Here is a 13,090-nt window from a genome sequence, read left to right as displayed (position 1 = left end):
ATGACACCGGCAGTATTTTATGTCAAAGACATCTGAGAGCAAGAGACAACTCGATAGAATGTGAAAGAATCATGGAAACTCACAAGCTTCAAGGGATTCAAACTCTCATAAAGTCAAAGATGAGTTGTCCAAGAAGCCTTCAGATATTACATTTTATTTATTCTAAAGTCATTCTATTATATGCATTTAATTACAAGAATCTTAGTCGACATTCAATCAAACAAGTTGCTCATTTCTTATTCAATGTAACCAACACTTTGGTCACAGCATCTTATGCTTTCCAAGATGGTCAAAGTCATTGTTGTTGAATAAAACGACATTAAATCATCAAAAACAATGGCCTACAGAGAGATTTCTGATTAAGTTAATCAAATCACTAATATAAGCTCTCAAAGTAAAACCCTATCTAAAAAAGAAAAAAAGAAAAATTAGTTACATCCTCTTTTCCTTGTTCTTTTCTAATGAGAACATGTGTCATTCCTATATCAGCTAAAGTTGATAACATTTACAGAACTGCTCAATTTACAAAGGGACTACCACTATAACTCATTTAACATAGGTTAGGATCAAAACACTAATTCTGCTGCTTGCAATTAACAAATAGATCCTCCAGCAGTTCTACTTCCCATCAGTTCTGCAAGTTTGGTCCCACTGAGGAGCTTGCAGGAAAAGAATGTCATCGAAAGCAGTTTCTTGCTTCACATCCACAAGTCCTTTAGTTTTCAACACCTGCAAAATTGATATATTTACACCATTGTTAATTATCACATCAAATATTCCAATTTAGCTGTCAGTAACAACAGCTTGTGTGTGCTCATGAAAGCTTTAAGTTTGAAGATAACAAATTTATAGTGTGTGACATGTTTTGAACCGGTGACTGGTCCAAGTTGGGTAGACCTCATCTTGAGAAGCCCTACTTGGATGGCATTAACCAGTTGAGTCGGCGCACTGGCCTTGAGTGAAATTATTACTACTGTGAACAATTGATTCTCAAGGTAAGTCACTGGATGCAACATACCAGTATCTCATAAAAGAGCCTCACGCTTTCTTTCTTTGTTCTTCCTTCCCAAAGCTGTGTTAACCTCACTGTTTCCTCCTCTCCTCTTTTCGCTTGACCTAGAAAACTTCTCTGCAAATACTTTGCCACCATTCTGTGCAACAAAGATTTAACTAATTGGAAGGAAGTTTTGCAAGCAAGCATGAGGGATTGACTTTAGCTATTTAAGTCAAAAGAGTATGGTAAAGGCTGTATTTATCTTACCTGGTTCTTATTGACCATCCATCTGCAAATGACAAAATTCAGGTAAGAATACCCCACATGTAACAACAATGTGCAATCGAAAATGAATCCACTGACCAAATCAAAGTTTAAAATAAAGAACAATTCGAATAGCTCTTACCCTGTTCCTGGTTACCATCTTCATTTGAATGTATCTCCTGACCAAAATATTAATCAAGTAAATGACTATTAGAAGATGCTTTAAATAGGGAAGCCAACAATCGACTAACATGTGAACTGATACATTTTCATAAGCAGGTAGAAGCTTCTAAACCATCCAGCACTGTGAGACACCAATGGTCGTCTCAAATACGATTTTGGTTTGGGTTTAAAATTCAACCTTATAATGCTTAGATGACTTAAAATCTAATTTGAAATAAGTTGCATGTCAAATATAGCAAAATACGTTGATGCAATGCGTGGTTCAGTTTGTAAACTAATTCCTATGCTTTGTAACTTCCATCAATATATAAGGCAGCCCTGCCAGCTGATTATTCTCTATCACATTAAGGCAGCCATCAGTAATATCATTTCTCCTTGCTCACCAGATTGAGATCAAGAACATCTTTGCTCAGGGAACCCTCTTTTTCTACAATTTCAATCAGAGAAGATTCTTTCTCTATACTTTCAGTAGGATCCAAATTTGCATGTCCTACTTCAAATAAGTTGACACATTTGAGGTACTCAGGGCTCTCCAATCGTCTCACTGATTTTGAGTGTGGTACAGGTGTTTGTGGAGCAATTTCTGTTTGTTCTCCCCCAACAAGGGGAGGTGAGTGCCGACGAGGTGTTTGAGGAGCAATTCCTGTCTGCTCTGAGGATCCATCAAAAAGAGGAGATTTTGAGAGGTTTAACATAGCTGGAGGATCCCTGATTTCAACAGTCTCTGGAGCAATTCTGCTTGGTCAAAGGATCCACCAATCGGAGGAGCTTCTGGCACATCTATTTTTTCTGGAGATTTCATGATTTTAACAGATTCAAGAAGTCTCAAACTCTTTCCATGGTAGAGATATTTAAGCTCCGAGGTGCCTGCCAACAATATGATTAGCGATGAGGGCATAAGTAGAAAAAGACCATGTAGAACTATGATAGTGGAATTACAAGGAACCGAAGCCTCTGAGAAACTCTGGGAAAGATTGAAAACCCGATGAATCTTCCTTGCATCTAGAGCAGTACGTTTTCTCCGCTTAGACACCAAATCACTTGCATCTTTTATCCACTGCCTCATTAAGCTGAAAATATTGCACATGAAATTTAATGAATTATGAAGTTATTAGCTGTCGACTTCAGTTATTTGTACTCCTTGCATTTTTTACCAAGAACCAATATCCTAAGTAAAAAGTTATACTGCATCATTTCCCATAGAAAGGTGCCGCAGCTATTTAATCAATTACGAGAAGACAGCTAGTGCTGGGCATGTTGCAATCCAAAAATAGAACATGCAAATTGAAATTAAATTATCCTAAGCAATAGCTGGATCAACTTATAGTAGACTGCATGAGAAGCCAAGTGAAATGCTGTTAAACTACAAAATGAGCTCTATAGTAAACTGAGGTTTACCATAGAATTCCTATATGACCTTAATCATGTTGCAGCAGTAGATGCGCATCTCATATGAGCAAGCAACACCAATTACAGCATCTGCTGATTAAAGATCAAACCTAATATTACCCAATTTAGTACTCAGCGCAAGTCTAAGAACACATCGTATTTCCAACTGCATCATAAAATCCAATTCATGTATTTCATAATGCAACAAATAAAATGACTGTTGTCATATGTGATAATCAAGGTCAGCAGTCAGGACCATATATAAAGCTACACAACAATGTCTGGCCTAGAGTTAAAAATTGATTAACAATCTAAAATTACCTAAAATGAATACACAAAGGGATAAAAAATGAGGTAACCATAGCTTACTCATTTGGAAAAACTATCATGCCATCAAAGAAACATTTTCTTTTCCTGGAGAAAGTTTTGTTATGGAGCAGTAATTATATTGCACTCCAATCAGTAATCCTTATCTAGGGTTATCATAGAAGGATCAACTGCATATGCACTCGGTTATTAAATTGGGCTATTGGGTTAGACTTGTGCTAGCACTCAGCCCAATTCTAAATAAACGTAATAGCCTAACAAATAAAAAAAGTGTTCAATTTCCAGAAGATTTTGATTGGAAATTCTTTCTTTTTGAGGTTAGAAATAGATTTTTTCTTTTATATATATATATATATAGGCCCTTATTGTAATGGTTATCTTCCCAAGTCAAAGAAAAAGACATTTTAATTGTAAATCTTGTCTTTTCTATTGAATTTAAAGTATTTGCAGATTTATATAAAAGTTTGTTCAAATTAAAATTAATGATTAACATATTTTAAATTAAACATGTTAAATTTCATAATTTAATATTATTTTTCAATATAAATACTTTTTACAAAACTTGTTAAAATGGCAGTTAATTTGTATGTAGTGAAAATTTTGAAGTGGTTGTACCATACTTGATATCAACTTCCATCTTCAACAAAAATTGAGATGTTTAGTTTAGGCATAATGCTTTAGAAAATCTCTAAATTATTTTAGAAAACTTAAACACGTTCTTTTTTTTATTATTTTTAATTAACTTTTTTATTTTGAATTTAATAGATCTTTTATAACTAACGACTAATTAATTATCATTAGTTCAAATATCATTTGTTATTTTAGTATTACATAATTTTGATGTGACATAATGTAAAAAATAAAAATTTCACGTTACCATGTCATTATGTTATGTAACCATTTATTATAATATATCAATATGTCACATCAATATCATGTGACATAAAATAATAAGTGGTAACTTGAACGGCAGTTAATCAATCGTTAGTTATAAAAACTTATTTGATTTGATTGGATATAATCAAAAATTAAAAACTTATTTAAATTTTTATATATAAATCAAGAGCTTTTTTAGATATTATGCCTTTAGTTTGACAGCGAAACAATATCTTCTCTTAATAATTAATAATATAGCCTAGCCATGAACCATTAAAGAAAAAAAAAACCTACCATGAGATTTAGACAAACATGAAAATACTCAAAATAACAACCAAATAATATTGCGAGGCGCAGCATTATTAGCATGCTATTGTACAAACTGATAAATTCTTTGGTAAAGTGATCATGGATGTTCTCAATGTTTCTCTACAAACACAAACGACCCCTTGTTGCTCTTTTCTTGTATACAAACTGTAAAGCATATGCCAAATGACTGATTGGCAACAGGCAAACTATCCATAACGTAAGAGTTAATTAAGGATCAAGCTGCAAGTAATGATCTCAGACATTTTGTGTTTGATCAGCTTCATTTTTCTTCGGGGAATACCTGCTGCAGACCACCCCCATCATTAGAAACATTTCTACCTGTTTCTTGGATAAACTAGTTTTTGCAAAGAGAAACAGAAGCAAATGGAAAAAACGGTTTAAAATGTTAGTGCTTACCCCTGAAACTTCATCCAACGGGAGAGCTGATAAAGCTGCACAGTTTCATTCGAGGCATGACATGCAAGGAGGAGGTTGCGTGGCTATACCATCCATGCAAACCTCATGTATAACAAAGAATAAACGCACATAGCTGCAAAAAACCAAGCAGGTTTTCTAAACTGCAACCCCTGCTAGCATGAAGAATAAAAGAAATGATAAAAAAAGATGTCTATAGAGATTAAACATGAGGAAATTAACCTGCAGCCATGTTGCCAGATATCGTTTCTGGTGGTTTCTTTGTGTCTAAATGGGCCTGTAAACAAACAAAACCATCATAGAAATGTCATCAAAAAACACTGAATTATGCTTAAATCGACGACAAGACAAGGACATGGATTCGGTTTCAGTGAGCATACAACAGTAGGAATGCCCCAGTTGGTGACAGCGCCCCGAAAGCGACTTGTTTTGGGACCAATGGGGCTGTTCCAAAAACCTCCTAAGAGGTTCATTCCAGCTTCTGCAAATTGCAAAACATTAAAAACTGTTGAAAATAGTATGCCTTTTTTGTGTTTCTGTGTAAAGAGTAGAGCAAAAGTCTTACCAAGATATAATGAGCTCTAAGTTGGTTGTAAATTGAAACAAAATCTGATTGCCTTACTGAATTATAAAGACACCGGCAGTATTTTATGTCAAAGACATCTGAGAGCAAGAGACATCTCCATTGAATGTGAAGTATCATGGAAACTCACAAGCTTCAAGAGATTCAAACTCTTATAAAGTCAAAGATGAATTGTCCAAGAAGCCTTCAGATATTACATTTTATTTGTTCTAAAGTCATTCTATTTTATGTATTTACTTACAAGAATCTTAGTCGACATTCAATCAAACAATTCGCTCATTTCTTATTCAATGTAACCAATACTTTGCTCACAGCATCTCATGCTTTCCAGGATGGTCAAAGTCATTGTTGTTGAATAAAAAGACATTAAATCATCAAAAACAATGGTCTACACAGAGATTTCTGATTAAGTTATTCAAATCACTAAGATAAGCTCTCAAAGTAAGACCCTATCTAAAAAAGAAAAAGTAGTTACATCCTCTTTTCCTTGTACTCTTCTAATGAGAACATTTGTGATTCCTATATCAGCTAAAATTGATAACATTTACAGAACTACTCAATTTACAGAGGGACTACCGCTATAACTCATTTAACATGGGTTAGGATCAAAAGACTAATTCTACTTCTTGCAATTAACAAATAGATCCTCATCAAAAGACTTATTCTACTTCTCGCAAATAACAAACAGATCCTCCAGCAGTTCTACTTCCCATCAGTTCTGCAAGTTTGGTCCCACTGAGGAGATTGCTGGACAAGAATGTCATCGAAAGCAGTGTCTTGCTTCACATCCACAAGTCCTTTAGTTTTCAACACCTGCAAAATTGATATTTTTATACCATTGTTAATTATCACATCAAATATTCCAATTTAGCTGTCAAAAACAACAGCTCGTGTGTGCTCAAGAAAGTCTTAAGTTTGAAGATAACAAATTTATAGTGTGTGACATGGTTTGAACCAGTGACTGGTCCAAGTTGGGTAGACCTCATGTTGAGAAGCCCTACTTGAATGGCATTAACCAATTGAGTCAGTGCACCGGGCTTGAGTGAAATTATTACCACAGTGAACAATTGATTCTCAAGGTAAGTCACTGGCTGCAACATACCAGTATCTCATAAAAGAGCCTCACGCTTTCTTTCTTTGTTCTTCCTTCCAAAATCTGTGATAACTTCAACGTTTCCTCCTCTCCTCTTTTCCTTTGACCTAGAAAACTTCTCTGCAAATACTTTGCCACCATTCTGTGCAACAAAGATTTAACCAATTGGAAGGAAGTTTTGCAAGCAGGCATAAGGGATTGACTTTAACCATTTAAGTCAAAAGAGTATGGTAAAGGCTGTATTTATCTTACCTAGTTCTCATTGACCATCCATCTGCAAATGACAAAATTCAGGTAAGAATACCCCACATGTAACAACAATGTGCAATCTAAAATGAATCCACTGACCAGATCAAAGTTTAAAATAAAGAACAATTCGAATAGCTCTTACCCTGTTCCTGGTTATCATCTCCATCTGAATGTATCTCCTGACCAAAATATTAATCAAGTAAATGACTAATATAAGATGCTTTGAATAGGGAAGCCAACAATCAACTAACATGTGAATTGATACATTTTCATAAGCAGGTAGAAGCTTCTAAACCATCCAGCACTGTGAGACACCAATCGTCGTCTCAAATACTATTTTGGTTCGGGTTTAAAGTTCAACCTTATCATGCTTAGATGATTTAAAATATAATTTGAAAGAAGTTGCACGTCAAATATAGCAAAATACGTTGATGCAATGCGTGGTTCAGTTTGTAAACTAATTCCTATGCTTTGTAACTTTCATCAATATATAAGGCAGCCCTGCCAGATGATTATTCTCTATCACATTAAGGCAGCTATCAGTAATATCATTTCTCCTTGCTCACCAGATTGAGATCAAGAACTTCATCTTTGCTCAGGGAAGGCTCTTTTTCTACAATTTCAATAAGAGAAGATTCTTTCTCGATACTTTCAGTAGGATCCAAATTTGCATGTCCTACTTCAAATAAGTTAGCACATTTGAGGTACTCAGGGCTCTCCAATCGTCTCACTGATTTTGAGTGTGGTACAGGTGTTTGCGGAGCAATTTCTGTTTGTTCTCCCCCAACAAGGGGAGGTGAGTGCCGACGAGGTGTTTGAGGAGCAATTCCTGTCTGCTCTGAGGATCCATCAAAAAGAGGAGATTTTGAGAGGTTTAACATAGCTGGAGGATCCCTGATTTCAACAGTCTCTGGAGCAATTTCTGCTTCGTCAAAGGATCCACCAATAGGAGGAGCTTCTGACACATCTATTTTTTCTGGAGATTTCATGATTTTAACAGATTCAAGAAGTCTCAATCGCTTTCCATAGTCGAGAGATTTAAGCTCCGAGGTGCCTGCCAACAATATGATTAGCGATGAGGGCATAAGTAGAAAAAGACCATGTAGAACTATGATAGTGGAATTACAAGGAACCGAAGCCTCTGAGAAACTCTGGGAAAGATTGAAAACCCGATGGGTCTTCCTTGCATCTAGAGCAGTACGTTTTCTCCGCTTAGACACCAAATCACTTGCATCTTTTATCCACTGCCTCATTAAGCTGAAAACATTGCACATGAAATTTAATGAATTATAAAGTTATTAGCTGTCAACTTCAGTTATTTGTACCCCTTGCATATTTTATCAAGAACCAATATCCTAAGTAAAAAGTTATACTGCATCATTTCCCATAGAAAGGTGCCGCAGCTATTTAATCAATTACAAGAAGACAGCTAGTGCTGGGCATGTTGCAATCCAGAAATAGAACATGCAAATTGAAATTAAATTATCCTAAGCAATAGCTGGATCAACTTATAGTGGACGGCATGAGAAGCCAAGTGAAATGCTGTTAAACTACAAAATGAGCTCTATAGTAAACTGAGGTTTACCATAGAATTCCTATATGACCTTAATCATGTTGCAGCGGTAGATGCACATCTCATATGAGCAAGCAACACCAATTACAGAATCTGTTGATTAAAGATCAAACCTAATATTACCCAATTTAGTACTCAGCGCAAGTCTAAGAACACATCTTATTTCCAACTACATCATAAAATCCAATTCATGGCTATTTCATAAGGCAACAAATACAATTATTGTTGTCATATGTGATAATCAAGCTCAGCAGTCAGGACCATGTATAAAGCTACACAACAATGTCTGGATTAGAGTTAAAAATTGATTAACAATCTAAAATTACTTAAAATTAATAGACAAAGGGATAAAAAATGAGGTAACCATAGCTTACTCATTTGGAAAAACTATCATGTCATCAAAGAAACATTTTCTTTTCCTGGAAAGCCGAGCACGCTCCTTGGTCACAGGCGTTCGGATAGGCATAAAATGTGGTGCAGTGGCTCCTGCATTAAAGGAGGAATTATGTATTGGACAAATGTTTTAAATGTTAAACACCAAGTTTATTTAGTTTACTCAAAATTTATAACATAAACGGAAGTTCCAATCAAATTCTGCAAAGCATAGAGTGAAAGGAATCTATATTATTCAGACTCTGGGGTGAGTGTTGGACACAGGTATGTGTCTTCAAGAGTACACTATATTTTTTCTAAGTTTTTCCTTATACTTGGAAGGCAGACCTCCATACTCATGTCCATCAGATATGTGTTGGACATGGGTACTTCATGGAAAATAAAGAGTCAGAGCAACATAGAAAACAATTGCAGTTGTCAAATCAGAAAAAACAAGAATCAAGTTAACTATCAAGTATCAAACAAAAATTTGAAAGGACAAATTCTGAAGAGGCTAGAAAAGATATTATCCTAAGTTTTCTTATACCTGAAGCACCTCGCAGCTTGGACTGAGGAGTTGCGTACGATGTAACTAACAGAGAATGGTCTTTTGCAGCAACCTGAGACTTTCCATCCTCCGAAGTTGTCATTGCTGGAAAATTATCCAGCTCTGCACCAGTTTGAACCTCTTCAGCAAGTGGTCTTACAACTGGGGAAGGTTCCTCGATGTCCATATGAAAGAAAGCCTGAAGCTTCCCTCGACTTGCTTCCAAGATGCAATCTTCTTCCATAACCTGGTGCACTTCATTTTCTGATTGCACCATATCTGGACCCTTCATCTTCTCTCTGTTAGTTTTTTCTTCACCAAAAGTTTTGATGAGACCTGGAGGTTTCTCCCTGCTTGCTTCTGTTCCTATATAGTTTTCTGAGTCTGCAATGTCTGGAACTTCTGCACATGCTTCCAAAATGCTTACATGATTTTCCTCCATAACCTGGTGTACTTCATTTTCTGATTGTGGCAGATCTGGACCCTTGATCTTTTCTCTATCAGCTTGATCTTCAGCAAGTGGTTTAAAAGGGCTTGGACATTCCTCGACAGCCTCACTACGAAGGTTCACCCCTTCTTTTGAAAAGAACCTATTATTGCATTTCTCCCTGCTTGCTTCTCTTTCCATATGGTTTTCCGAACCTGCTATGTCTGGAACATCTGTGCGTGCTTCCAAGATGCTTACATGGTCTTCCTGGTGCATTTCATTGTCTGATTTTGATAAATCTGGATCCTTCATCTTTTCTCTTTTAGTCTGATCTTCAGCAAGTGGCTTAAGTGGACCTAGAGGATCCTCCTCAGCCTCACTATGAAGATTCATACCTTCTTCTGACAAGAACCTATCAGTGTATTTCTCCCTGCTTGTTTTTAAGGTCATATGGTTCTCCAAAACTGCCATGTCAGGAACCTCTACACGCTCTCTGTCACTTTTATCAAAAACTTTAACAAGGTTTGGAGGGTCTTCCTCAACCCCACTAACTGTTTTGAGATGTGCAACCTCTTCATCATATCGAAGCTTTTCCATACTTAGTTCCAAGTCACATACTCCGTGTGATGTTCTTGATTCCGTCTTGAAGTTCATCAGGTGACATGAAAAACTGCAGCAAAAAGCATATGATTAAAAGAGATCTTTTCAAAAGTTTGAGCTTCTCTTAAAAAGAATAAAGGAAAGAACATGTGTAAACATATAGAATTTCTGAGAACCTAACAATTGAGATTTATGAGCTTACTCTTCAATTAGAGTATCATCCATCAAGAAATCATCATCCAAGGCTTCAAACTGCTCAGACTGAAAGAGTCAATTTGTGCAAATCAGGATTTTTAGACTAAGTGCCAAAACCAACATAAAAATCTTAGCATGGAAACCACTACTGATAATTCTGACAATCTTTAAAAACCATAAATGTATCTATATTGTATATATAGGTCACATATGGTCCAGAAAAACAATCTTCCACAGCGAAAAATTGCCCCTTGCAGCCTAAAAGCAGAGAAAATTGACCTCAAGATCAATATAATCCAAGTTTTCATCTATAGTTCCTTTAGTGCAATGACTACATTGAAAAATAGCTGAATGAGTTTTTAACAAAATTATAAAAAAAAAAAAAAAAAAACCTATAGATTTCAGTTAATATCTCCAAACATTATTTCCCTTTATTATGCAACTAAACTACAGTTAATAAATCCTGCGGTAGAAAGGATACACCATAAACAATTCCAACTAGTTGGGATAATAGTCTAAATATTAGTCCTGGGGGTTGCTTTTGATCCTTGATATTCATCCTAACCAAAAACTGAATGCAAACTATATGCATGATTATTTGAGGAGAAAATTGGCACAAACTACACTTTCAATAACAAATAACATATTGGACTAACAATCTAATATATTGGCAAGAATCACAAAAAATAGAAGGATCTTATGACAAAGTAAAAGAGAATAAAGATATGAGCGGCAACAAGTTCAACCGAAAGGACTGATATAAGCTAAACTCAGTATAATTTGATGAAATTACCATTTACATAATATGACCAGATGATACATACCCTGTCCAGAGAATATTGCCTTATTCCAGCATTTTTCCAAGCTACATCTGTTTCATCAATGTTGAATTAATAAGCACAGCATGGAAAAAAAAATTGAAGCAATATCAATACCTTTAAGAGTTATGTCTTCGTGAGGCACCGCATTGTCTCTGGAAAGAGGAAACCATGATATTGAGCATGATTAAAAGAATTTAAAAAAAAAAAAAGAACATGAAGTTTGTTATTAAACTAGATTACTAGATTAGCATACCCACTAGTTTCTTCAAGAATCTCCAGATCAAAAGCATCTAAGTCAAAGCTCACGGGTCGCGTAATAGAGAAACATCTTGCACGGAGTGCCTCCTTCTTTGCTCTATTTTTTTCTCTAACCACAAATTCATTTATCTTAATCAGCACCTCTTGGCAGTCATCAAAAAGATATTCAACCTTTTTGGAGTATATTCTGACCACACCAAGAAGGAGGTAGGCCAATACTCTATATGTGAGAATATCAAGCTGGTCTTGCAAAATATTATCTGCAAGACACAAAAACACGTATAAAATGAGGAAAAACATATAAAATGCATATGAAAGGATAGGCATTCAGAAAATTGCAAAAGTTCAAAATGCCCAAATTATTTAATTTCTACTAACAACATATAATATCAACTACCACCAGCTTGTTTTTCTTTCAACTTGAAGCGCAATTCCTTAAATTACAGACAGGCTTGAAAATTTTTAATTAATATATATGTATGTATGTGTGTATGTATGTAAATGTATATAGATAGGATTGAAATGAAGCATCAAGAAACTAGGTCACAGTAATATGCACTTTCAAACAAGAAACAGAATAGTGAAGGAAAAAGAAATAAACAAAACCCATACAAGGGTTTAAGGTTATCCTAGGCATTGTGGGCGCTATACACATGGTAGGAAGAAAAAAAACAAAAACAAAAACACACTTTACAGAAATGTATCATGCAATTCCCATCCACCACCTGAAATACTTTCCTTCTTTCACAATTTATTTGTACTTTATCTTCTCAATACGAAGAACAGCACATGAAAACAGACGAAAAGGACAACAAAAAAACAATTATCGACCTTGCATTTACTTCATATATAACCAAAAAAAAATATGAGTAAAACAAAAACAGAAGAAACTATAATGGCCCTGAGAGATATGACCTTGTTAAAGTCTCATTTTTGACACAAAAGAAGCAAAGATAAAAAGAAAAGAACAATGGGTATTTGAAAAGGAGAAGAAAAAGGGAGACTAACCAACAGAAGTGGAGATATTAGTCTCAAAAATTTGAGCTTTCTTGAGCTTTTTGAAGAAATAAGCAGCTACCCATATGGCGCCTAAAGGTCCTTTCTTTGAAACAAGGCCCTTCGAAAAAAACATGGCTTTTTTCTCTCTCTCTCTTTCTCTTATCTTCTCTGTTAGGGGTTTTGGATTGTATAAACATAATACAGAAATTTGGAACCTTTGAGGACTCTGCAGCACTCTGCAGCAGAAGAAGAGAGCAAAGCGAAGGTTACTTGAGAAGAAAACGGTCGAGTTGTGTGCCTTGCAAGCCTCTCAATTAGAACTTTCTTCTTCTTCTTTTTTTTTTTTTATTTTTCCATTAGGAGTTTTAATTTGAGGGGGAAAATTGTGACAGATCCTTGGGTTTTTATTTTATTTTCATTTCTTAAGATTTTAGTGATGTTTTTGTCTTTCTACTTTGATTACTGTGAGTGAACGTTAAATGACAGTAATGGCCTTGCCTTATTCGACCCTTCTCCTATGACTAAAACAGTGTATGTTTTTGGTAAACTGTTGCTTTGCTTACCTGTCTTTGCAATTTAAAACTTCTGTACTTGTA

At 35.3% G+C, this 13,090-nt stretch overlaps 2 protein-coding genes, 1 long non-coding RNA gene and 1 pseudogene across 3 annotated transcripts; all 4 read right to left on the bottom strand.

Annotated features, from left to right (window-relative positions):
• On the bottom strand, positions 357-2,263 carry LOC108663136 (sister chromatid cohesion 1 protein 2-like). Its single transcript, XM_018126382.1, has 5 exons — positions 1,825-2,263; positions 1,401-1,437; positions 1,262-1,283; positions 1,019-1,151; positions 357-729 (listed from the first exon to the last, which is right to left on the bottom strand). Exons 1-5 carry the CDS (start codon positions 2,134-2,136, stop codon positions 619-621), a joined length of 615 nt encoding a protein of 204 aa, XP_017981871.1. The 5' UTR covers positions 2,137-2,263; the 3' UTR covers positions 357-618.
• LOC108663137 lies at positions 2,283-3,220 on the bottom strand. Its single transcript, XR_001929141.1, has 3 exons — positions 3,200-3,220; positions 2,381-2,511; positions 2,283-2,308 (listed from the first exon to the last, which is right to left on the bottom strand). It is a non-coding gene; the product is annotated as an uncharacterized LOC108663137 (long non-coding RNA).
• LOC108663029 lies at positions 4,598-5,250 on the bottom strand (annotated as a pseudogene).
• LOC18592718 (sister chromatid cohesion 1 protein 2) lies at positions 5,694-12,876 on the bottom strand. Its single transcript, XM_018126381.1, has 13 exons — positions 12,504-12,876; positions 11,491-11,755; positions 11,352-11,389; positions 11,241-11,287; positions 10,424-10,482; positions 9,195-10,291; positions 8,650-8,761; positions 7,829-7,959; positions 7,269-7,756; positions 6,845-6,881; positions 6,706-6,727; positions 6,463-6,595; positions 5,694-6,173 (listed from the first exon to the last, which is right to left on the bottom strand). Exons 1-13 carry the CDS (start codon positions 12,625-12,627, stop codon positions 6,063-6,065), a joined length of 2,664 nt encoding a protein of 887 aa, XP_017981870.1. The 5' UTR covers positions 12,628-12,876; the 3' UTR covers positions 5,694-6,062.

Source organism: Theobroma cacao, chromosome 8 (assembly GCF_000208745.1).
Source record: "Theobroma cacao cultivar B97-61/B2 chromosome 8, Criollo_cocoa_genome_V2, whole genome shotgun sequence".
Taxonomy (NCBI): Eukaryota; Viridiplantae; Streptophyta; class Magnoliopsida; order Malvales; family Malvaceae; genus Theobroma; species Theobroma cacao.
Note: the sequence above shows the minus strand (reverse complement) of the source record. Positions and strands in the feature narration are given on the sequence as shown.

What these genes read in the sequence shown, in the direction of transcription:
- LOC108663136 (XM_018126382.1), bottom strand. Translation starts at nt 2,136, where the DNA reads ATGTTAAACCTCTCAAAATCTCCTCTTTTTGATGGATCCTCAGAGCAG. An exon ending in AGATGGTAACCAGGAACAGG is followed by an intron (nt 1,284 to 1,400) that starts GTAAGAGCTATT and finishes TGTCATTTGCAG; the next exon opens with ATGGATGGTCAATAAGAACC. An exon ending in GGCTCTTTTATGAGATACTG is followed by an intron (nt 730 to 1,018) that starts GTATGTTGCATC and finishes TCAATTTTGCAG; the next exon opens with GTGTTGAAAACTAAAGGACT.
- LOC18592718 (XM_018126381.1), bottom strand. Translation starts at nt 12,627, where the DNA reads ATGTTTTTTTCGAAGGGCCTTGTTTCAAAGAAAGGACCTTTAGGCGCC. An exon ending in ATTCTTGAAGAAACTAGTGG is followed by an intron (nt 11,390 to 11,490) that starts GTATGCTAATCT and finishes TCCTCTTTCCAG; the next exon opens with AGACAATGCGGTGCCTCACG. An exon ending in GGCTCTTTTATGAGATACTG is followed by an intron (nt 6,174 to 6,462) that starts GTATGTTGCAGC and finishes TCAATTTTGCAG; the next exon opens with GTGTTGAAAACTAAAGGACT.